This window comes from Malurus melanocephalus, unplaced genomic scaffold (assembly GCF_030028575.1).
Source record: "Malurus melanocephalus ecotype Western Australia unplaced genomic scaffold, MMel_1.1 scaffold_436, whole genome shotgun sequence".
In the NCBI taxonomy this organism is placed as follows: Eukaryota; Metazoa; Chordata; class Aves; order Passeriformes; family Maluridae; genus Malurus; species Malurus melanocephalus.
The window spans coordinates 279965-306244 of record NW_026623668.1 but is presented as its reverse complement, the minus strand read 5'-3'; the positions used below and the strand labels follow the sequence as shown (position 1 = coordinate 306244).

The 26280-nt window shown below is 37.3% G+C and overlaps 1 protein-coding gene across 4 annotated transcripts in view; it reads right to left on the bottom strand.

The window, feature by feature from the left end:
• Positions 1 to 26280, bottom strand: part of SATB1 (SATB homeobox 1) — a 92524-nt gene that overhangs the window by 42202 nt on the left and 24042 nt on the right. For all 4 annotated transcript variants that reach the window (XM_057380099.1, XM_057380102.1, XM_057380101.1 and 1 more), the window contains 5 exons: positions 24538 to 24714; positions 23627 to 23753; positions 22782 to 22905; positions 4902 to 5013; positions 2162 to 2616 (listed from right to left, as the gene is read on the bottom strand). In XM_057380099.1, the coding sequence (XP_057236082.1) occupies positions 2162 to 2616; positions 4902 to 5013; positions 22782 to 22905; positions 23627 to 23753; positions 24538 to 24714 (995 nt within the window). The remainder of the gene's footprint in view (positions 1 to 2161; positions 2617 to 4901; positions 5014 to 22781; positions 22906 to 23626; positions 23754 to 24537; positions 24715 to 26280) is intronic.

Here is a 26280-nt window from a genome sequence, read left to right as displayed (position 1 = left end):
TGGCAAAACTGAGGCTGACACTCTGTAGGCTCCGAGTATTTTTCCTTTTTGCTCCTTATTTTTACAATACATAACAAACACTGCAAAATCTTATCTACCTAACTGCAAATACTGACTTGATTAGCAAAAACAATTGTGAGTATAGGAATACTACTTTGTGTTCTTTCAAATAGATTTGGTTGAAAATTGCCAAAATATATAGATCTATGTCATATTTCTTTAGGAAACTTGTTTTCAATCTTCATTTTGCGGTTTCCTCCCAGTTTCGGGTCACTCTGAACATATTTTACCAAGCTGGCTTACCACAGAGTCTGGGGAAGAATTGAACTTTAAACAAATATTTAATAACATTTATACTAAGAAAAATACATAGCATTTCATATTTTAATATATATTTAGTGTAATAATAATACTAATATTAAAAGAATCAGTATTTGCACTAGAAATCTGGTTCTACAGTTGTATTCATCACATCAAAAGAGCATTTTCTCATACCCTGTCATATAAATTCAATGTCCAGTCAGAGCCAATCACCCTTGTATTTCAGGTAACAAATACTGCTCACGGACAAAGGACATGCCAAAAGCTGTACACAAAACTAGCAGACAAAAACCGACCACTTCAGAGGGRGGAAAGATGAGATAAAATAATGTACTTTTAGGCAAACCTGAGAAACAAGTAAKTATAAAATAAACTTTATTTTCTTAATTATTTCCTTGGCTTTTTGTCSAAATAAGATGGCAGCTACAAACCATTGTAACATGAAGCTACTATTATTGCTTTAATACTTCAGAATATCAAAAGTAAAATTTTTAAACATTGTATTAAAAGAAAGACTGTCTGTCCTTTATTTGTAAATATAACAAGTGACACTGCCTGGACCTAACTTAATCTTTGCATGAGTKCATGTAACCCATGAAATTTGGTGTGAAAGATCCAGATCTTGAAAACCTCCTCTGCTGTAAAGAGGCAAGGCACACACACAGAGCCSTGCAGAGAATTCACACAATGACTCTACTTTCTTTTAGCTAAGGAGGATGCAAAATATTGTAAAGCAATAGTAATTCAGAACAATGACAAATGACACGCTGATTCAAACCTGGTACCAGAGCATTTGAAACAGAATTTTTGTTCTCTGAGCTATGCAGGGAGAAACAAAAACGTTTCAAGAGAAGCTCAAATTATGATCTTTTTTGTTATACTATAATCTACAGTGGGCAAATTGTTCCCWAAGTGTTCATTTAAAAATGTGGAACCCAAAGCAAATTTACCTATGTCTTTTTAAAGCATTTCACAATTTTAAAAGTCCTATTAAAAATATTTTATTCTCTGCTAAAACATACTTCTAAAATTTTGAGATCTTATTACTTGCATTCAATATASTGACATTTCTTCCATAATTTTTGCTTGATTAAATTCCATGCAACATGGCATTAAGTTAAATTCATAGAGCAGAATAAATTATAACAGGGTTAGCTTCTAAAACAGGTGTAAAAAATAACACATTTTAGTGTTACTTATCAGCTTTGCTAGGGCTAGCTTTTTCTGCATTGAAGAGCTGAAGTATATGTTCTGACGTGGACACCGGCAAGCTCAGCAACTACTCTTTTTGCAACAAACTACATAAATACATGAAAAGAATAGATCATCTGAAGTTTTTAACTTTTCATCTTTTCAAAAGCCCAAAAAGATGTTATTACAACTTTCACTAGAAAATAATAAAAATAAATGCAAGTATGGATAAAASAGCATCTCTGGTACACCTGTGAAAGAAGAGAGGTTGTTCAGTGTGTGCAGGTGGTCAGTGCAGGTACACCTCTGCAACACAAAAGGCGATCTATTGGGTGACTTCGTGAATGRTTCTGCATAGACCTGTTCATTTCCTTTCCTGGGAAACTCAACTATTCATAAACCATCACAACTGGAGAGGAACAGGCTGTCTGTAAGAACATTGGATATTTCCCCAACCCAATTTCCCCCCTGAAAATTTCAGTACTGTATCAACATGGACAGTGGTCCTGCAAGGAAGCCTGGTTCCTTCAGAGGAGCCAAGCGACAAGATAGAAATGAGAAGAGAGACTTAGAAGATGGCAATTTCTAATTAAAGGGAGAAAGAAGGGACCCTTTAGACTTAAAAAAAAAAAGAAAAAAGACGACTGACCTGAGTTCGGTTAAAAGCCACACGTGCAAATACTGCCTGTGAGATTCCTGCTCGTTTCAGTTCATCACGGACCCACTGGTAGATTTCGGAAGACACTTCTGTGTTCGTTGAGACCTGCTGCTCCAACGGCTTGTTCATGGATCTACTGACAGGAGGAGGGTGGTTCAAGTACTGTTGGTTTAAGGACTGCTGGGCTAGAAGTCTGTTCACTGCATACTGCTGGTTCAGCAACTGGGCCATTACCAGCTGCTGATTTACCAGCTGAGGGCTAATGGGAGTAGATACAAGTCCAGGATGCAGGTTTGGAAGCGGGGTCCGAACTGATGGTTGACTACCATGAGAAAGCTGAACAGGAGATGGAGGCTGTTCGGCTGTGTTCCCTGGGACTGGCTGCTGACCGAAGTTGACATGGTTGGCACCTTGCTGGGATAGTTCAGAAAGGCTATCCATCTCAACTATAGCAGAAAAGAAACATTGAAAAGGCCAACATCAGACTGAAAATCACAAACTCGACTGTGCTCACAAGACATGCCAATAAAAATAAACAAATGTAAAATGGTGCAATGCAGCCCAACCACGAGTGGGTTGCTGCATCCCACRGTGACAACACAGGGGACCCCGGACAAAGCAGTAACCAACTAGAGATGGGGCAAAGACATGAGACAAAAGACCACTCTGTGCTGCAGATGATGCAGGTGAAACACCAAGTGCATCTGTGTAAAGGGTAAGGAGGGCTGTTGTGGGAAAAAATGCCCCAGCCAGAGATGCCCCTGATGACTGGTTTTGTCTCTCCCATGAGGTCTCTGCCATGACATCTGCAGTTTTCAGCCACTGGAAATCTGTAACAAGCAGGGTGAGGTGCAGACCTCCCCATGCTCTGCTAATTTCTAGATGCTACATCAATTGTATGGGACTGCTAGGAACTAGTATAATTTATGTAAATTACACAGATGGGCTGCTTTATCTTGCAACCATGTATGCATGGTTTTTTTCAGTGACTTGCAACATGGTTGAATTTTTTTCTTATATTAACTCATCTGCCTTGACACACCCTCCTTTTTAATTAACAGCACAGTTTTTTAARCTACAAGAGTTCTTCCAGTTCCCCTCTTGTGCATGATTAAACAATATAAAATAACTCTAGGCTGATATAAAGAAGTCTCCTTTTTATCAGCATATGTCACTTCTTTTATTCTAGAGCTTTAGCAGCTCTGGTCTGGAAATAGCCTTAAGAAAATAAGCTTTAAAAAACAGAAGTCCAGTATTTCACAAAAGTGTTGTAGCAATTTTTGCTTATACTAGTAAGGTTTTGTTTTTTTTTAAAGGCAGTGTGAGCTTTTCACAGYAATTATGATCTTCACTAACTGCTATCAGCAAAAGGCCATCCTTTCCTGCACAAGAATCAAAGCTGAAGAAATCAGMACTTGGATTCGCACGTGCATCCCCATCTTCCTCCTCTGTCCTATCATGTGCAGAAATTYGATAAATAAAAAACAAGCCAGCTGTTCTGCAGACAGTTCTGGTGTCCATAGCCTGGATCAGTAACCAAGCAGAGGCCCTATCAGTCCTCACCCAGGTGGCTTTGGGGACAATGCTGCATCTCCTGCCAGCATTAGGTTACACAGGAATACAAAAAACACACATTTGCTGTTCACTGGCATCATTGGACCCAAATGACTGGATRGTGAACCTGTCTTGGCAGGCCATGTAAGTAAAGTTTTGCAGGGGKTGTCCCATGCAGAAGCACTGCTGCAAAGGCTGTGAGAGAGGCTGCTCTGGAAAGATCACTCTTCCATATAGGCACTCTGCTGCCTCACACATGGACCACTTGAAACCAAGCCTTACCACCACATTTGGTGGTCTCAGAAGAAGGGTTCAGTGTTGCACAGAAAGTACAGTGTAGATTAACGAAAGGAACTGCCTTTTTTCACTCGGGGAAAGTAGAGATCAACCCAAGTGGGCCACTCACTCAGAACAGTAATTCAAGCAATTATCACAAAAGTGATGCATTGTCTTCATTACAGCCTTRAGCTATAAAAGGCAAGGAACCCGTTTTGGTAGATAAATGATTTTGCTTCAAATACTGAAAGCTAAGTCAAGCTCAAAATTCAATCCAAATTGAGGTCCCATTTCTCCATTCTGTTGAAATCTATGTAGAAATTTCCTGACATAAAGTGTTCAAAATTTTGTGAACAGGTTTAAGAAAAGGTATCACAGAATTAAAAGATAGATATTTTTTTTTCCAGTGACTTACTTGTGCTTACTAGAATAAGGAAACTATTGTCACAACAGTTATTTGTTAAAATTAATTGAAATTAGGGTCCCAAGATTATAAAAAGATATGAATTTAGAAAATTATAGCATTCTTGCTGGAAGGCAGTGACTGTTTCTTTAAATATATGTTAGCCAGAGCGAGAAAAAAATGCATACATTAAAAAATCAGTTCGTCACAGTTCCAGGAACAGGTTTTCTAAACAATTATTCTGGGTGGTGAAGATCTCTAGATTTACAGAATGACAGCTTTACATCTCTGGCAACCCAAGTCAGCTTGGCTGTTTCAATAGCAAATATTTATTTAAATGAATTCTTTCACTATATATGTACTTTCTACATCTACTCATCAAAAGCATCCTAAACTTATCGTGAAGGGAACTGGCTTCTTATATGACTGTGACAGACCTCAATGTGACACATAATGGTATGTAACCACCATCAAGGCAATTTTTTTTTTTTTGCTTACCCATCATATCTTTTGCCTTCTTGAAATGTTTATACCACCTTCCAAATTCCTGACATTTTGCTGCTGAGACATTTGCATAGTAAGTGCTGTTCACAATGGAAGAAATCATACTCTGTGTGAAAAGGGGAGAAGAAAAAAAAAACTGTAATACAGAGCAGTACAAGTCACAGCACAAATTATTTCAATTGTTGAACCATTATATTTTTAAAGTTTGAGAACCATATTGCATTTCAAAGCCTATCATCCACAGCCTTTTAAAAAACTCATTAATTGAGCATGAAAACAAACCAAGGTATATCGTAAATGGGAGCAAAAATAGCAGATGTACTAARGGAAGAACGAAGTTATCGACCAAGAAACATCACGCAATGGGATGGGCTCTGGACAAGATGCTACTCTTGAAAGTGAATTTTGTTCATCCTATTTCTGCTTTTAAATCTGATTGACCCTTCACATACTCACACAAATTTACAGGCATACAATTCCGACATTGCCTTCACAAATGCAGGCAGTGACCCAGGTTACCCATGTCCAGTTCCTCTGTGCCACTTACCACAGACTAGACCTCAGAAAACCATAGGATAGAACTCTATCTGAATGATCTATGAATAGGATAAAATATCGGGTTTATAGCAGAATAAAATATGTATTTAATAACCCAAAATGAACCCAGTCTTGTTTTTTCTAAACAGGGTATTTTAAGTGAGTTGCAAAAACAGGCTTATGAGAAGCTTATTGTCATGTCTAATTCTGTAACTGAATATTAGCTGTAAAATAGACCAAAGGATGATCGAGATGATTTTTTTCTCAAAGGTTCTCGAGATATCAGATAGCTACAGTGAGAAATTTACCTTCTGCTCAGTTCTGACCAGTTTTAAAATAGTGGRATTTACAATGCATAAGACTTTCAGTTCCAGTACATTCTTTTGCAAAATCAATTAAGACTAAGSCTTGCAAAATGAGATAATGCTCCGACTTAAAAATTATACTCAGTATATAATGTATGAACAACAAAATTAGCAAATATAATTTCAATGTACTGAACTTTACCGCCCTTTAAATTTCTATGTGGAAAACAGTTACTTTTGGCTTAACTACAAGAATTGTCCAGTGTATCAAAAAACAATGACAGGCAAGAAGACAAAGCCTTGATTATTACGTTTCTTCACTATTCAGCATGCAACACTTAGATATATTTGTGCTGTCTTAAAAATCGATTTACAGCATCAACCCATTGTTACACCAAAGACAATAGTAACTGCAAGAAAAAGTCTGGAGTAAAAATCCAATAAATGTTACTGTAAGTCTTCTTTTTAAAGGGTAGTTTAGTTTCTGACTAAAAGTATCTTGATTATTGATCTCATTGAAGTTCATTATAACCACTTTCTAAGGTATTACTCAGTAATAAGCTATTCATGGAGGCTCAGAACTGCTAGAGTGAGGCAGCATTATTTATGTCAAATGTGGATACCATCTACTCACCAGGCAGGTATTTTAATGTTTCCCTGAATCCCCAAAATTCTTGCCATTTCTTGATACTAATCTGGCATTTCTGAAATTAGCTAGAAGCCTTTTGTCAGTGGTATAAAARAATAGTGAAATTTTAATAGACTACCCCAAGTCTCGCCTGAATGACCATAACCAAGCTCAGCTGAACCCAGATTCAACTTTCAGTATAATAGCAGCATAATTAATGTCTAATATGTACAAAATTATCTTTTAAGCTCTTTTATMGATTAAACCATCTTAAACATAGGCACATCATACATAAGGCATGATTGTAAAAGTCCTATAGGTTCAAACTGGTAAATTATGTAACTGCACAAACTATATGCAAAAACTGCAGATCTGTAGGTACAAAAAGGGGCACTGCACGTGTCAGGGGCCACCATCCCACACAGCTCATGTGTATTTTGTGGATGCCATTAAGGCTTCAAGGCCAGTTTATCTCATTTTCCTTTGCCCCTTTCAGATGTCTTCTCCCGCCCAACTAAATTTAAGTATGAAAACATGTATATTAATTTTAGTAAATTACCTATTGTTGAAGATGTTTGTCTAAGATTTCCTAGTGCTCCCTTCCATGTCATTTTAAAAAGATGRTACACAAATGACATGGCAGTTTGCAACATCCCCTGCTTCTTCAGGAATAAATTTAATGCAGTTACTTTACAACTGAATAGGGGACCAGTCTGTTTAGGAAACAGTGCTGGGAATTTTAGCTTCACTGACACAATGTGAATTTCAAGTTTTGATGGCCAACATTGGGATGTTACTCCTGCTCTTCAAAGTAGATTAAAAAAAAAAAATACAGACATTATAAACACATTTAAAAATGAAAATTATCRTGCATTTTCTTCGAGAACACTTCATGCAAACATTCAAGTGATATTACCTACGCTAAGAATCCTCATCAGGAGGAATCAATGATTTATTTACTAATTCACTGAAGGCAAAATTTTACAAGCCAGATAAAATATTACTACCTTGTTAACTCAGAAAATAACTTGACAACACTGAATTTCATTGTTTCTATGCTTTATTTATTGTCATCAAATGTGCAGCCACATCATTGTAGAGAGATGCACTTTGCTATAGAAATTGCCTATTTCTATAGAATTCCTGTACATTTTAATGCCAATCTACATATATAAATATCTCATATGCTTATGGCCTAAAAATTAAGATTAACCCCTTGAATTAGTGGTCTTCAGAGATTTRCTATCTGACTGAAGGCATATTGATGTTTTTCATATTACCAGGGTCATTACACTTGAGGAATTCCCCATGTCTTAAATTATCAATAATCAAAATCAAAATGATTGTATTTGAAGCACATCATATTCTGGTACTACTGCATATATCCTCCTTATCTGTGAGGCACAGAGGCAGATGCCTTCCACGTACAAGGATGACGAACATAAATATATCATACAAATATTCAAATGCGTCACATTCATCACTCATAAACAGATTTTCACATGTTGTAAAGAAAATTGAGAGAATGCAAAAACTGGTCAGAGATATGCAATCTTAACTTATCTCCTAGTAGTTTATCCTTGAAAATAAGTTGTGAGCCTTCAAGATCTCAAATTTCCCTCTTTCCCCTCTCCCATACCTCCCTCCCCCCAACCACATCACTTGCAGTCATGTTCTGAGAATCGGGAGATTTCATCTGAAATGGTGCCACCTTCACAGAAATCCCACTATTCTGGAATGACACCATCTGCTGCAGCCCAAGTGCTCTTTTTTTAGCCAAATAAGTTAATTATAATTAGGCATCCAACAACTGTGTGAAGGTAGGGGTAGAATTTGTTCTGAAGTTCAGCTGAGGTTCACCCAGCGTAGATTGAACCAAATCCCATTTTCTCTGGAAGATTAAATACCAGAGATTTGAAAACCAGACACCATCTTTTCTCAAAGAAGTGGAGGAACTCCCTGGGGAAATATCATAAATCTCAAGCAGGAATCATTTCATATGCCCATCAAACACAACCCAATCAAAGGGTAGCATCAGACACCTTTTGTTTTGTGCCAGAATCTAAYGCAAGGTGCGTCCTGTAAGATACGGGAAGAACCCGAGCCTTTCATGCTGGCTCATTGCTGCAGCCACCACTGCAGGTGCTTCRAGAGAGGCACTTCTGAGTCATTGCCTCTAACACTGCTCCTCAAGCAGGTGAAGTGTTGCTCGATCATTGCTAAAAGTATACTGTTGTCCTTTTTGCAAAACAACAAAAACAATGTTAATCAGGTTAATTCAATCATCTAAACCAAAACTGTTCATGCTTTTCTGCCAAATCAACCAACCACAGCAAAATCTGTTATCAGTGATTGCTCAGCTTCCAGTCAAAAAAAGCTTTTAACCCCCACAGTCCCAAAACTTCCCCTAAATAACCTTAAAATTATTTTTATATGGGCAGAATAAGGTTGTTTTCATGCCTCATGAAGGGGTACTAGGGCTGCAGTATTTACACAGAGCAAATACATGCTAACAGACTTAGCAAAGAGTAACAGACACAGCAGCTTCCTAGAACAACTCGGCTGAATTAGATATTGGGGATTCCTTTGCACATTAAACATTTTTCTCAAAACGAGCACTGTAACCAAAACTTATTTAGGCCTTCCAGGTTGTTTAACTAGGAAAAAAAAATCTGAGCTTTTTCACAACTCATTCATCGGTGTTTAAAGCTTCAAGCCTGCTCAGTGGAAGGGGCAAGGGCTGCAGCAACTTATTTACACAATTATCTAAATACGATTAAACAGCTGATGGACAAATATTAAACTGGAAAATGTATAGTCATTTCAGCTTAATGTAATCCCCTTTCTGTAAACACCCAAGATGATTTTTTTTCAACCAGAACAGTCCTGACATCTCATAAGCCTAAGGGTGAATAGCAAGAGATTGTTTTTGATAGTTATAAATATTCAAAAGACATGCAGACCATCTGCTTTCATAATACAGGTAAAGCAAGACTGAAATGGTGACTGCTGTATAAAAATGGTTCTTTTAACAAAGTCTTCCTCTCCTCGAAAACTATAAAGACAGATGTCAAAAACTGTTTACACAGGGTAATCAGGAGCGTGCAAAATGTAATATTCCTTTTACACACAGTGCTTGCTAAAGAGATTTTTTTTTCTTTTTCTTCCCATCTGTGTGTTGCAACACATTTCTACAAGTTAAAAACATTTTTTCAAACAGAGATCTCATGAATACCCAAAAACATGCTATCTGGTTTCTGAATGCTAATTAATTTCAACTAAGGAATCTGATTTTTTTTCTGTAGAAAGGAATGCATGTTTTTGAAATGGAGTACTTCAACAATGACAGACACTGAAAACAGAACACCCCACAAGTTTAATTTTGCACTAGTTTGACACTGGCTATTTTCACAACTGTTTTACATTCAAATCCGCATCTGCTAAATCTGGCTATATGACAGGCAGCAACTATTCTCTCACTTTTCAAATGAGATTTTATTTACGTTTTACTATTTATCAAGTTTTTCAGTGAAAAGCATTGTAACAACATAATGGTTTTGTGAAGTGGTAAGTAGAAGATACCTCATCTTACAAGCAGAGTATGAACAGTGCTGCCCATAAACTCTACAGTCAATTTTCAGAGCTGAAACACTAATCTTGACAGTACCCTTTTAATGTATTATATTAATGGTACAGAGGCGTTAAGCACCTTTTTTATAATTCTCAATAAAATGAACATTTACTGAACAATCTGTCAAACCACTGGCTCCATTTTTTAAAGCCAAATTTTTAAGGCTCTATTCTATTTTGTCTTCCATAAATCCTCTGCTTTACATCCCTAGACACCAGCAGGGAAGCATGTTCCAATGCTGCAAACTCAACATGGCTTTTAAAAAAAAAAGTAAAAGAGAAAAGCTATGAGCCTTTGTCCCTAGACCTGGTTTGAATAGTGATAAAGTTGCAGAACAGAACTTAAAGATTTGGGGGCAGATGGAGGGGGGAGATCTTTTCATAAGCACAGAGGAACTTTGTTTCCCCTATTCTAGCCACTATCAGTGGCTTTTGTTTGCGTGGAAATAGCAAGCAGCAGTTCTAACACAAGCTGAACTCTTATGAGTGCTTATTTCTCAGGAGGCTCCACGTTAACATTTTTCAAACGAGAAGGGAACATTCAAGCCACAACCGGATAACACAAGATTATCCCCAAATCAAAAGATTTTAGCCTGCCTGAGCCTACACCAGCCCATGTACTGCAAAACCCCAACCAGGGCAAAATGTTGTTCCTAGTGTTCTGGCATGGCAGAGAAATATCGTATGCCATTCTGAATAAAAGCAGACCAAATATGTCCAACCACTAGCTGCTTTTTGGGCAAGGAATCATGACATGGACAGTTTGACTGCATATGAAGAAATATGTTAAATTCTGTGGCCCATTAGTTTGAACTACAGCAAATAATTCAACAGAATTTGTTGTCATATGCCCTATAAACATGTAGGATCAGGGAAAAACCCACAGATGGACAGAGAAGAAAAAAACTTTTGTTTGTGCCTTTGGCATTGCACTTGGATGGCTATCTGACCTCCATACTGTTGCCAGGGTCAGGAGAATACGGATCTGCATGGTAAATGCTGGTCATATAAGTTAAAACTGAATAAAAGGCCGATTTACAATGATGGCACAAGCTTTTCTTCCAATGCATTAGAATGTCTTTCTTCCTTTCTCCTATCCTTGAAAAACCTAAATTATCTCCTCCTCCTTTTCTGCCTTATGTTGTCTTTAAGTATTATAAATGTATGTATTAATGTAAACATATAGCTACATCGAATATGATGAGGGAAGATAAAAAACTAAAAGAACCCAAATTATATATACATATATACACATATATTTATATATGTATAGAAATATACCCACACATGGGGAAGATTTTGAAAATTAGAAATGAGGATTCAGCATCTGAAGGAACTGATCCTTGCACTATTTTTACCACTCTGTAATGTAAATTCCCAGTTGCTGCATGACAGAGCAGCATTCTCCCAATGTTTTCCGAGCATCTCCCACTGATGGATATAAATAAAGCTCAAATAAAAAGCTGCTTCCCAAGATACTACTCTTATATCTACAAAGGTTAAAAGCTTAAAAGAGAGAAAGATAGGTAGGTGGGAAATGTTAATTCAGATTTGAAGAACTTCATAACTGCATTACAAGCTTCATGGCACAGTGCCTTAGACTAAAAAAAAAAAAAAGAAAGAAAGAAAGAAAAAGTCACAACCTCAACCTATAAAAGATAAGGAGACATAACACTTTTTTTGTCTTCATTGTCAGATGTCCAACACAAATCTTTTTAAGAATCCTGATTTTACTGCACACGATTTGTAAATGGCAGGCACTTAGTAGTAAAAGTTCTGGCTTAATCCTTCCTAAAAACAACTTGGATAAAATATAGAATGTAAAATAATCAGTATTTAATATGTTAATTCTTGCTTTACTTCACAGARTGAAAATGAAATTGAGGGGTGAGTTTTGACACCCTAAGATTTTGATTATGCAAGTGTCTTTGCCAGCAGATCTCTGAAATTTGAGAGCRCCATTGGTAAGAAAAGCACTATCCATTTTACCCAGGAATCCATTTGAAAGAGCTGTTATGAAATAACTAGATTGCTTTAAACTGCTCTTTCAGCTTGAACTGGGAACACATGTTTTCAAGGGCTTGTCCCACTGGTGCCCATCACAACACTATCTCGGGGTGTACTGGCAGAAGTTCTGCTCGGTGGAGACAAACCCAGAAGCCATGCTCCAACCTGGGCTGGACTTCAAGTCCACAGGACCAGAATTAAGCTAGTCCAGGATAAGTTCCATCCCTCTTTATCAGTTCTGTGTGGTSACAGGGTCCTCAGCCTCCCTCCAGAAGGCTGCTGTTCCTACACTAGGCAATGGGCTACATGAARCCTGTGCACCTGCACTCACTTCTTAGGATGCATTGAATCAGACTACTGACAGGAAACCAGAGCCCAGGAGGACAATCCAAATCATCCAAGACATAAATCAGCATTTCTTGCATAAGAATTAAGAGGTAGGTGGGGTCTTGGAGATCTCACAGACTGAKTTGATGAAAATTAGAGACACCTTCAGCATTCCTCTCTGGTGGATTGCTTTTCTTTCCAACCACTCTGCTCCAGCCAGGTCAGACTGCTTTTGACTTGTTTCCTATCTGGAATGCTTGTCCTAATGAACGTGCTTTCAAACACTAACCAAATGCAAATGCTTTGTGTGACACACAATGGATAGTGCCTCATGTACACTAAACTTTTCCACAAAAATGCAGTATATACGTGCTCCTGAGAGAGATGTTGATAATTGCTCTATCATCAACCAGCCACAACAGCTGTTTTTACTACAGCTTTTGCTTAATGTTATCCACCAYGTTAAGGAAGATTTCCTTGCTGGGAAATAGGACATGCTTTTCAGCAAGTCTCTTCTCGGATTCCACTGTTCTGCTAAGCAAAGCATCAGATGTCTGGCATGAAGTTGAGCCCTAAGGCACAATGTCCAGACAAGAAGTCATCAGACTCAGTAGCACTAACAGTTGTCTTGCTGAATTTCTTTTGGTGTTAAGGATAAGCCTTTTCTTTGATTYCTCTTCCATTCTCTACATAAGTTTTTGCAGATTTTTAAAGTCAAGAGGTCATTTTGAACATCCATTTTGGTATCTACATAAAAAGAGACCCTAGAACTTCATGTAGCAATTTCCAAGTTCAGCCAAGTTACCAGGGGCCGAGCTACAGAAATCATTTAGCATTTATTTGAAGATGTCTTGTGCTGGATCTTTCACCACATCCTCTTCCACTTGATGTACCTTTTATATACCTTTTTTTCTTTTTCTTTTTAATGTATGACTAGCTTTTAGATTGAACTTCATTGATTTCTGCTCCTAGTGAGTGCATTTCTCATGTTTTTGATTGCTTGCTTAAATACCCCTCTAGTGACAAGTGTAACATCCCTTATCTATCCTTTTTTAAAATGGTTAAGTTTTACTGTTTCAGGTCATAGCTCTTTATGAACCACCTGTACATCTGATTATACTTAATCATTTAGACTCAAATTCTATGAGGGATGTGCTGCTAAAGGCRTAGGAACAAACTACTTTCTGCACTGAGAAAAACATAAAAATTTGTCAGGAGAAAAGTAATTTATAGTATGAAATTTGCTATGGATTCTTAACTTCTGCTACATAAAACCATAAAGGTGGCATTTTAAGCAGCTATGTTAGCAAAGATACTAGTTTTGCCTCTGTGTTGCTATCTTTCACGAGCAAAAGTTTGTGAAAAGTATGAATACTCTGAAAAATTCATTAAAAAATGCAAGATTCAATGAAGGTATCTCAAAAGAGAAATGTTCCAGCTAGCTTTCCATGAGGAATMTGTATGTGCAGTATGAGGTTCTATTCACTAAATTTTTTTCTAAAGTACTCATTGTATTAAAATATATACATTAGAAAAAAAAAAATTGGCTGAATTTGATTTAGCACACAAAGATCCTCACTCCAAAAAGTGCAGAGTAAGGAACACACCTTTAGGAGCTTGGGGATGAGCTAGCTGGCACATATATTTTGGTGGAATTTTATTGTGATATACACATGTAAATATATAAATACATAGAATTTTACGGATTGTGTAAGAGAGTCCCAATATACTAATTCAAATATAAACACCCCAGGTTAAACTTATGGAGCTGAAATCTGTCTCTAGAAAGGCCATTGATACCAATGTCCTTTGCATGTGTCTCAGTTTTCCATCMTCACAAAGCCCATCCTTCTCCCTGACAGTTTACTGTAAATTATCAAATCCCTGGGAACAGTGGCACAGCCAGGCACACTTTCCCTCCTCTTCTGGAGCAAGCTTATAGAAGAACTGCAGTTCTGAGCATAGATCTTAGTACTTAAAAGACAAAATAAAAATAAATGAGACAGGTGTATGTGAGGAGAATGTTTCATGTATTCCCACCTCTGGGGAACAGAACTTTTCCCTTTTGAGCAGTTTATTCCATGGCTTTGAGTGAGGCACAGCTGAGGTTGCTACTGTCCTGAAAAACCTGTCCCTCTGATCGCTGCTGCAAGGCACCAGTGGAATCTGATACCACTTGTGCTGTTCTTATGAAGTGTCCAAGGAAAGAGAAACAAAGCTCACCCTCGCCTTAGGGTTCTTCTACCATGGTTCTTGGATATATAAAGGAAGAACGTAATTACTGATTAAAAAAGTGATGATTGTGAGGCAACAAGCTTTGAGAGTTTAACTCGTCTGAGAAACTCATCGCTTTTGTTCTAAGTTATGATTASAGTGAAGGCATGCAATGAGTCTGGTCTGACAAGGTAAGAGTTGCATGTCTCTGAGCACTGCCTCTCAACAAGTGGGTCCTGTTTGCTTTTGTTCCTGCCAGGTAAAAATTATTACCAATTCAAGTAATCTTCTCCCAGTGCATCTTTATGCCTACACCCCTGCGTCCCCTAACACAGATGTACCTCAGCTTCAAATCTGCTGACAGTGACGCTACAGCACCTACAGAATTTGCTCAGCTTTTGGGTAGGTTTTATAACCACGCTGATCCCTGCGCCTCCCACCACTGCTAGTAATAACTGAACCAGTCAGAGAAGGTCTCTGCAAACCAGTCACAGCAGTGATTAAGATGTAGACATACGTATCTCCTCGCCCTTTAAATAGAAGGCTTAATTGGCGATGTGGATAGCAGCTTTCTAATGGACAGAAATTAAACTCCATTTAATTCCTGAGGAGACACTTCCAATGCACAAGGTTTACCACACATTTGGAGTGGGGAGGGAGGGGGGAAGGAAGGAGCGGCAAGCTCAACTCTCTCTACCTCTGACAATCACTGAGGAAAAGCAACATGAGGACCAGAATGGCATAAGTGTGGCAGGTGTGAATTGACCTGCACTGGCAAAGCTGCGAGCTGGGAAACTTGCAAATCACATGATTGTGCAATACTTGGCTCCAGTCAGTGCTATCGTGTTCTTTATTAAAAAAAAAAAAAAAAATCTTAAAGACATGTACATCAAGTTAAGGGATTAACTGTCAAGTGACATTACTGAAAATAGAGACAATATATTTCTTTATTGTTAATGAAATTCAGTTAAAAGTGAAGGAAGTGATAAAGAATGTACTGTTTTGTAATGTATTTTACATAAGAACGTAATATAGAAAGGGAAGTGCAATTAAATCTTAATGTGGACTTTTTTATTTTTAGTTTATCATCTGGTTTACATTTTGAGCCCCTTTGCAGCAGTAAATTATGCTGGCATTTCTTAGGGAATAACTGCCATGTTAATTTAGTTTAATAAAATAACTGACAGAAAAGGGGGAAAAGAAGCAAGAAAAGACAGTACCCCCACACACACAGTCCTTATCTTTAGCTAAGTATTCAAATGCTTTCTATATGAATTGTCCGTGGTCCAACTCCAGTACCATGTAATAATACAATGCATTACAACACAGTACAATACAATCTTGGGTTTCTGTAGCGCCCTTCATGCAAGCATCCCAGGGTGCTTTACAATCATTATGAGTTAAAATTAAAACTGAAGCACATACAATTCCTAATAGAATCATTTTAAAAATGCTAAACAGAACAAATAACTTTTAAGTCTAGATTTAAAAGTCCCAACAGCCAAGCTTTCCTTACTTCAATTGGCAATGAGCTCCAAAGCTAGGGAGCAAAGCGACTAAAGGCTCTCTCATGTTATGTTAAAGGATCTCTCATGTTGTTTATACTTGTGCAGTACTCCACAGCCAAAAATTTGCCAATAAGAAGAAGAAAAAAAAAAGATTTATTTGCAATCTTGCTTTAAAGAACACTGGAGAAGTGGTTTGTTAACTCTTTAATAAAGTTATGGAAAAAATAAATGAATCGGGGTTTGCACTTGGCTGTGACTACGTTAAGAGGTATGCAAGAGTCATGAACAACTATGAATGAATACAGAATTTTSTAGTAGGGCATTTCTTGACTGTCTCTTAAACCCACTAAATGTACCCAAAAGAAAAAAAAAATAGCATGGTTATGTGCATACATGTATCTACAAAAAGAAGAATATGACCACAAATATTTAAAATRCAAGTTATTCTATATGCCGTTCTCAGGAGCACTGAGTAGAAACAGAAGTTAAGTAGGGCTCAGTTCTACAACACATGCATGCTTTAAAAGGAAAATGTATCAGAAGAAAATGCACTGTGTTCCTTTTTCATTCTGCCACTTCCCTAAAACTTGAAGTCCATATGATGTAGTTAATCATTCACGTGGAACAGTTGTCAAAATTGCTGAGACACAACCAAAACCAGTCAGCATTCAAAGAGGGACTCACAGTCCCAGAAATGCATTAATTTAGTACTTGGTTTGTAAGGGAGCCTAGTGAAGGACAGGTGCTTATAACTCCATAAAGCTGACTTTAGGAGTGGAAAAATAAAATAAAAATCCAAAAACAAATAAACTCAACACTAGCACCATTCCTCTCTTGGACTCCCACTTTTCAGAAACAGAAACACAAGAACTCATTACAGCACAGATACGAAGGGACATGCTGACACCTTACACACTCCCCTGAAGTCAGAAACTGCATTTATTTGAGGAACAAACCATGTTTTCCTGCTCCTCCCACAATAATTTTAGGCCTCATAATTGTTTTGGCAAGTGACTTTACATCCTTGTTACACTTAATTCCAATGAAGAGGCAGAAAAAAAATAGCTATATATTTTTGCCTTTAATAGGGTGCAGCACAGATAAAACAGCTGCAGACAGTCTGGCATAGCTTTAACACTGAGAATGTTTAGGTGCATCTAAAGAACATAAATCAATGGTCAAACRAACAGTCAACTGAAAGGCTGAGTACCCTGTGAACATCCTCACACAGCTCTACCAAAACACATATTACATCTTGCTCATCCCATCAGCAGTAGGCTCTGCACTGCCCATTCTATCTGGATGACTAAAAATTATAGGCAAAAAAATTTAATAGTTAATTGCAAATGTTTTAAAAATCCAGATACCATGTCAGCTTGAAGAGACATCACAGTGAATGCTCTTGAGCAAGTGGGGGGTGGGTTGAAAAACCCTGCCTGCCAAAACCTGAGCCCGGGCCCTCAAGGATTTACTTCCCTGAAATAATTAATGACATCTTTAAAATCTAAAGTACAGTAACTTCTAAAGCAGAAAAAAGAGCTGCATTCCTTGCTCAGGTTATTAATTACTGGGGGAGGGGAGGAAGACAGAAGAGACTTACAAGCAACAAAGAAATCCAAGGACTTGGTCTCAGGTCTAGGCAGGTAAAATTGAAAGAGGAGAGGGCAAAAAACACCTTTTGGTTTAGTAAAGCATGAATCAAAAACTGCTCATAAAAAGTATGTATTTTGGCAACTCTTAATAGCTCATTCCTTGATTATCTATAGGTATAGAAATTTTAATTTTAGCAAACACAACTTTTTAGGTTCAGATTTTGGAAGGCTGGGTCTGAAAACTGCATGGAAATGTGAGAGGATTTCTATTGAGCTGCCTCTTTTCTATGATGGCCAAGTGCCTTCAGATCAGGTGAACTAAGAAACACTGATATTCCAAGAAAGCTTTCTATCTGTTGTCTCTGCCAGATCATATAAAGTCTGCACAAAACACATGCAAATTCAGGGCAGGATAGCTGAACAAAAAGGAAAGCTTATGATCTATACTGTGCCCATGTCAGATGCAGAGAATCATTCACTACAGCATGAAAGCTTGTTAAAAACGCAGTGAGGATAGTTATATTTGTCACAAGCGCAAAACTATTCAGACTTGGGTATCGTACCAGCACTTGTTCTGTGTATGCGTACGTTTCATGGAATGCTAGCATATATCCCTCTGACAGAAATAATGCTATTCCTTCATCACCAAGAGCAAAATTATGTAAATGACATTATAGGCGGGGGAAGGGGGGAACACATAAATATCTTCCAAAAATTTTAAAATAGTCTGTAAATTACTATGTCCCCAAGTATCACAGCCTCTGGATATATTTTTTTTGGAAATATTGCATRTCCCCTACAAAATATTGAACAAAAAGCTATTGAGATTTGAGATTCTACTATATATCATACCTATAATTTCTCATCTATAATGCACTGACTCATGGTTGTTCTGAGAGTCAGACTAGATACAAGCAGTTTCAGAGGATGAGCAAAAGGAAGGAAAAAAAGAACCCAAATACCTTCACACGGCAGGATACTATGGATTAAGAAAAAGAATACCTTGCTTTAAAAGCACTTTTGCAGTGCTTTGATAAAGTGCCTGTTTGTGAATAATAACAACAATCATTTAACAAATCTTTTTGTAAAAAAAAAAAATCAGGCAAGATAATACCAGCAGAAAAGTCAATGTCATTTGATCACTGCCATATTTTCAAAGCAGTGCCCAGATACTAATTAATCTTTACAATCTCTTCATTTGGTAGGTGATTTGTTATCTTCTTTTCATGGAAAAGGTTATAGAACTCAAGATAAGGAGTACATCTAAATGTTCAAAAGCACACAGTGAGTGTGTTCCAGAATTATCAAACAAATTTCCTGTCCTTTTCTCAGACCAATACCCCATGCTGCTCTCCTCTTCCTCATAAAAGCTGATCCAACTATATATGTATCATACATATATATATGTATACATATATAAATACATAGAGAGACAGAGAAAGTTGCAGCAATTCAATAGGGGCAAGAGGGAAAAACCCTTATTAATATCAGAACAAATACATCCCGTAATATTTCAGCTATTAACTGTGGAAGTAAGAAGAAACTTCTGCACTAAAAATCAAAACAGAGCAAAACTGTGAAAGTGAAGCATGAAAATGCTAAGACTAAGGCGAGACACTGAAGGACTAACATTAAATAAGTAAATGCAACAGAGCTGCCTGCCTGATCACTTTAGAGCAGCTCCCAGAAGACTGAGGTAGAGTAGAGCTTCTGTGCAAGGGTTTGGAAATAAGAACTGATGGTAGAACAATTTCTTTACAACCCTTAGGAGACTGAAGAGCCAAAACAGGAGGGAAATGAGATCTAGGCCACTCGYGAGATAGACCAATTTAATGGAATGCACAAGACGGCCCAAAATTGAGCCCTAGATTAAATTCCAAGTTACCTTCCCCATCAAAAGAGGTCTGGAGAGGAAACAGAAATGAAGCAAGCTGTGCATATCAAACGCAAAAAGTCTTTCACTCGGCATCTGCACATGCTGCCAGTCTCTAGCAATAAAATCTGCAAACCTGATGTAAAGCCCGAAAATATGCACTTCAGCGCATAATTCAGAACAGGCTTGGATTTTCCATTCAAAATTTACAGTGTCCTTTTACCTTGACTGCTTGATACCTAAAATTTGAGACTAAATCTCTGGACGGCTGTTTGTAATTCCGCAGCAATTCAGAGTTGTGCATTTGCTCCGGTCASTCCTAAGCATTCCAAGCCATGTTGACCAGGATTCCCCATGATGTGGGCTCATACATTGAGCAATAAACCTGACCTTCAGGGGTAGCCACACAGTCACAGAGTGAGACAATTTTAGTAGCTTTAAGAAGGACCAMATATTCAACTCTCCTAATGAGAGCAAGAGTCACCGTGGTATTTTACCAAGGAAGGCGTGAAGAGTTCGTACCTTTAAGCCCAAACGTTTTAGTAGGACAAGAAAATAAATGGCTAAAAAATTTAAAAGAAAAGAAGCCACTCAAGGAAATAATGCTGTTAAGTTTCCAAGGCTGTATAATCAAAACAAACTGGTTCTCAAAGTTTTGTTCACATTTTTCAAGCTATTAAGCGTAACAGCACTATAAAATAGTTCTGCGCTACAAAGTAGTTAGGCTGTTTGTTCTTAGTTTTTTTCAGTACATAGAATGCCATATTCTGAACAAATATGAGAAATTTTTTAATGTACAAAATGCAAGATTGCTTCAGAAAATACAATAAATTCTAAGTGAAAATGGGGCTTCAGAGATGCCATGCATTGAGCACAGCGGCTTAATTACTTTCAAACAAGTCCTTCTATACCTACACAAAACAGAGTATTGCTAATGACACTGACAGAAAATGATAACTACCCTCGTTTCCACTTTGAGTCATTTTTCTGTGGTTAATAAATTATATCCATAACAGTGTTAATAAGTTATGGTACGGTGTCACTGCATTAGTTTGCATTTGTGACGAAGCACTTCAAATGGCATTACCTACACCCGTGAAAGAACATTACAGGAGAGACCCCTTCTCTGCTCTCAGAAGAATCTCCTGTGCTGGAATTTTGATGGATCCCCTCAGGAGACACTGCCTCCTGACCTCAGCCTTGCTGTTACTTCTCACCTCTGCTGCAGAAGCACGCGACAGCAGGGCAATTCCCAACCTTTAATACCTTTAATAAAGCACTGACACTTTAAAATCAGTGCCCATTCCATAGGAATGATATACAAGGCGTTAGAGGTAAAGCAAATACGGGAAGTATTCAGATCAATTTGCTCATGTGAAAACGACGCTGTCAGATCAACGCATCTTCCCTCGAGCCCCCAGAGGGGAAACAAGGAGAGTTGGACTGGGCTCTTGATCAATTGCAGTAACAGCTTGTTTTTCCAAAAGTTAATAATAAATAAAGATATTTTAAGCCTAATTTGATTTAGTGTTTAAAGAAAAAAGGAAATTAGAACGTATTTAAATTCTTGCAACCCAACTATGGCAGCACTAGTGAAGATAGAGATGGCAAAAGTAATAAGCACGCTTTTAACAACAGAAAGAAGCTCACGGCTTTAAGCATATTCTTGTACAAATAAAGAAATACAAACCAGTAAACAGTCCCAACTCAGAGTTCTATAGTCTGGAGTTTTAGTCATCTCAAGCATTAACTTGAAGAGCTGCTATTAAGCAAGATGGTTTTCTGTCCATTAAAGCTATTACATAAAAATTCAGTATAGTTTGAAAGAAATTCTTTTAAAATAATGTAATTATTGAATTGTCCTCAGTACCATGATACTGYCTATAATAAAGCATTCTTTTTAAAAACTTTTTTCTGCTTTATATATACATATATACAGAAACTCTTTTGCGAAACACAATGTCCAAATGGAAATGCAAGACTCCATCTCAATATAAATTATTTGCTTTCTATCAATGTCAAGTAAAAAAATAGCACAATTATATTAAAATGGAGAAAAATCCCAAGTTATCTGCAGCCTCCATAAGTCAGCAGTGGAAAAGCTCACATGCTTTTACAGTAGGTATATACAAGATAACTTTGTAGACATATTACTGGAATGGTTTGCAACCAGTGAAGATAATTATGATTATTTCCACTTCAAAACTTCCTATATTGGAGCCACATCACTGAAAACAATCTAACCGTAGGCAAAAAAAAAAGTGATGGGAAATAAGACTGCTAATCTACCTTCACAAAAAATGTACAGYGGAGGAGAGTAGTCTTCTGTAGATTAACTGAAGTCTTTCAGAGACAAAGACTCCAGTATTCTAGGCAAGAGAAACAAAATCCCCATAAAAATACCTTCACTTCCTTAATTTCTCTTTTTTTCCTCCCTGCCACAACTAGCATCATTTATTTGTATACTGAATTCATGTCCACTGCACCACAATGAAATGCATTTTAAAATTTAAGAGGTAAAAAAAAATACCATGTTTCCACCACAGCATCATTGGACACCATACTGTGTGGAAAAAAAAAAAGTCGCGCCTTTGCAGTAATTTGACAAGAGAAGAACAAAAAGAGTGGCAAAAATAGAACAATACCACGAAGGCTTGAAGGAACGCATCRGTTCAATATTTAGCAATGCATAAATTGAGGTTTCATTTTTGTTTAGGTATATTTTGATTAGAACTAATAAATGACTGATTTTCCTTTGGTTCTTTGCAACAACATATCACCCAAAGAGCTTTATTCTTTATTCCCTTCTCATATAGCATGCCAAAGACTGTCTCAGTTTATGAATTAGCATTTAAAACTACTGTAGGTTATCTAACAAGCATTCAGATTCAATAGTACTTTTGACAGCAGTAAGTAAAGAGCCTTTTAACATCTTGAACACATGTGCTTGAAAAAAGTAGTTGCATCAAAGCAGTTCAAAGACTGAAGACAAAAACCAGTTAAAATCCAGTTTGCTGTGAGATGATTTTAGTGTGGTGTAAACAACCTTTCACGACTCCCCATGGGAAACGTTATAAGACTATGTTCAAAATGAATCAGGCATATTTATAAAGATCATGAAGTGGTCAAATGCATTTGCATTTTTGGCAGATCCACTCCATGGGTACTACTTGCTACAGTCTGTAGAAATCTCAAATCTCACATCAGCGTTGCCTATAGTGCTTTATTATTTATTACATGTTATGCTAAGTACCTGCGAAAGGGGACATTCCTTGGCCAATGAACTCTGGTTCATATCCTTCAGTAAGTCCTTCAGAGCATTTCTTACTGTTGTGTGAGACCATTGTTCAGGAGGCAAGTCTTCTAGTTTAGGGCAACTATTTGAAACACAGATTAGAAAAGGGATTATTACAAGATTGCATCCTGCTGCAGAACATTCCTTTAAGACAGACAGATTTCATTTTGCGCATCAAGCAGATGCATCTGGAGATTGCTCTCGGTCTCCTGATTGTTCCGATTAGTTAATTACTTTATACAACACATCTGCTGTATTGATGCATGAATTATACATCAGCTGCATGTGGCGACTATTTTTTCATGTTACTTCTACCTTCCTGCTCTGATGCGCTTGGTAAAACAATTTAAGGTGTAATGCTTTCTCACGACTGATCATGAAAAGCATTAATATATTAGCCGTTTTCTCTTTTTGTTGCTGTGAAATTTAAGAACCTAGACAGCAACAATAAGTGTGAGCAAGTCATTCTTTTACAAAATGCACACAGATGGTACTGTTCATGATATGCAAAAATATTTTTCTCTTAAGTAAACTTTATGTAAAATGCCTTCTTGTAATGCATCATTTAATTGACTAAAATGCAATATAGTTTTAATGAGATATCCAAAGAAAATCTATGTATCAGAGCCATAAAAGTTTTCTGCAATAGTATACTGTAAGTTAAAGAAGAATTAGMGTAACTAAAAAGGAATTTAGGCAAGCCTTTGTACTTTGAGCACAAAGCACGGTGGGAATTAACTACAAGCAATATTAGCAGTTAAAAGCAGAACAGTTCACAGTCCCAGAACTGGTATACAACTTACCTGTGTAACTGGATTTTGAGTGTGACCACATGATACACGTCTTGCAACATGTCTGCTACTGTAGCATCAGGGGCATCTGTCACATAGGAGAGTGGAACTGGATTCCACTTCCCAACCTGGATAAGCCCTGCAGGATTGTAATTTTTTGAGGGGAGGGGGAGTGGGCAAGAAGGGAAGGGAAAAATTGAAAGAAAGCGATTTACCTAATTCCTAGGGGCAAAGAAATACCTGATTTTAACAAGATCACCACTTTTGTTTCTAGCCTCTTAAATCTGGCAAAACAAAAGAACAATCCCCCCAAAAAACCCCCACCCACACACCATCAGGATATGCTTTATCTATATTATGAAATTATACAAATGTATTACAGTACAGATTTTTTAATATGTATAGAAGTATATTTTCCTAAGTTCCCATGAATTCAATAGGACATGATATAATAGTTAGCATTCCTCTTAATAAATTAGAAAGGATTTTGCAATGCAGGAACTGAGCATAAAAAAAATTACTTTGCAGTCTATAAAACCATCAGGAACAAAATAAAAGAAACAGAGCTGGATATTCAGTCATAAATGCAAGTTGACTCTCAACAGTCCATCTGCTCAAATATGCTTTACACTTCCTTGTGGATCCTCAGTGGAGCAGATTATTAAGGTCAATAAGCATACTAATGATTCACTTGAAGTCTTTTTTTCTTCTTAAAAAAAAAAGGAATTTACCTCCACATTCCCCACGAACAAAACGTGCACTAATTAAATAAAAACACATTAAGGAAAAAAAAATACAGAGACAGAATCTGCAAGAAGTTTAGAAAGTAAAACCTACATTGCATTCCTGAAAGAAATCCTGCCCCTCCCCCAAGACCCCACAAACAAACACAATTCATTGTACAATTTCATAATCTTATTTACCTTTTGCTTGGGCAGCAGAGCTGTGAGAATATCCAAGAGATAGTAATGCCATTTCAATCAGTTGGTTGAAAAGCATATCCTTCCTCACCAGCACAAATTCTGCATGCTCCTCCTTAGAATCATACTCAATGGCATTTTCATAATGTTCCACTACACAGAAAACTGGAAGCATACTTCCTATTAAAAAAATTAAATTTAACATATTAAACTTCAGTTATAGTAGAGTAGGTGGGTCTATACTGCGTTATGTAAATAAAACCTGCACGAACAGGCAGAGGAGGCATCAAGAATCATCACAAATATTTGATCAACATATTCCCCGAGCCCTTTCCCCTCACCCTCACCAAAAAAGAGAAAGTTCTACAAAACATACATCTCCCTGAAAAGCAGAAAGGCAAATTTATCTTGCTTGATCAGATACAGATTTAAAGAATTACCTTCTATAGAAATAACAAGGTTGACGGAAGAGAAGTTGATTCTCTCTGTCCTGCCTGATTTGTTGTGAGTAGCAGGCAGCATGAGAACCTAAATACATACTGCAGATGTCTTCACTGTAAGCCATTTTAGTACCAGCCACATAATTTTGTTCATTAACATTAAAACTTTCTTAGTCCTGCCAAAAATATTTAATTGCTTTCAACATCAACAACAAATCACCTTGTGTGTTATACATTCACTCTGAAAAGAGTACACAAGGAAACAAGACAAAAGTTAACACTAATTCGTGCTTCATTCACTGAGTGCACTTGAGCACTACTTTCACTCGCATCTTTAAGAAACAAATCATGATTTCAATGCCGCTTTAAGAAGTGTACCTGCAGTTCGGGCTTATTTTTGTTGTTCTTGTTATTGTTGTTGTTGTCTCCCGCACTTTACATCCCACAATGTTATTTTGGCATGCCTGAAAGTTAATTACTAATTTCCAGTTTTGTAGCATCATATGGCAAACCCTTCCATACACTGCACAGAATATTAAGCAAATAACCTTTTTTCTTTCCTTTTGCTGTTTGGTTTTTTTTTTTATATTTTTAATTTTTTCCCTCCCTTTTGATGACAGAGAAAGAAGTAACAAACGACCCAAGCTGTTTCAGGGACAAAGTCTCTCCCAGCAATCAGATTCCTTGACTTTATGAAAATCCCTCCCAGCCTCCCAGATGGACACAGATGACACAATAACCTGGGGTTTTAAGCTCCGATCCTGTTCCGCTGTCTCCAGCAGCACAGGTTAGGATCTCTTAATGACAGAAAGCAAAAGGGTTAAAAGGAGATGTACAGAACAGTCTTWTGGCAGCCTGCCAGAGGGGTATCATCTTTAGCATAAATGATGACAAGGGTTATTTTAACAGGGCACCCAGGAACTCCAATTAGTCCTACAATGTTAATGCCTCTATAACCACTGCCCTCTAGACTTACGGAAACCTCCTAACCTGCTAAGGTGCACCAGACATGCTGTAGTCTAAAAGGGAGATTTACTTGTGCTAATATAGTAAGAYCACGTCTGTTGATTTGTGCTCTAACCTATAGCAAGAAATCATGATAAAAAAGATACCTCTTAAGCACGTATATTTCAACTACATCTGTTCACCAGAGAGCGATTCTCTGGCAAACAAACCCCTTCAGACTTGCAAGGAAAAGCTCACAAACTCACTCTACTTTGCCCAATAGGCTCAGCATGAAAGACTGAAAGACAAGAGTAAAAGCTTGCCAATATTTATGCAGTGCAGGAAGGAGCTTTTTTTTTTT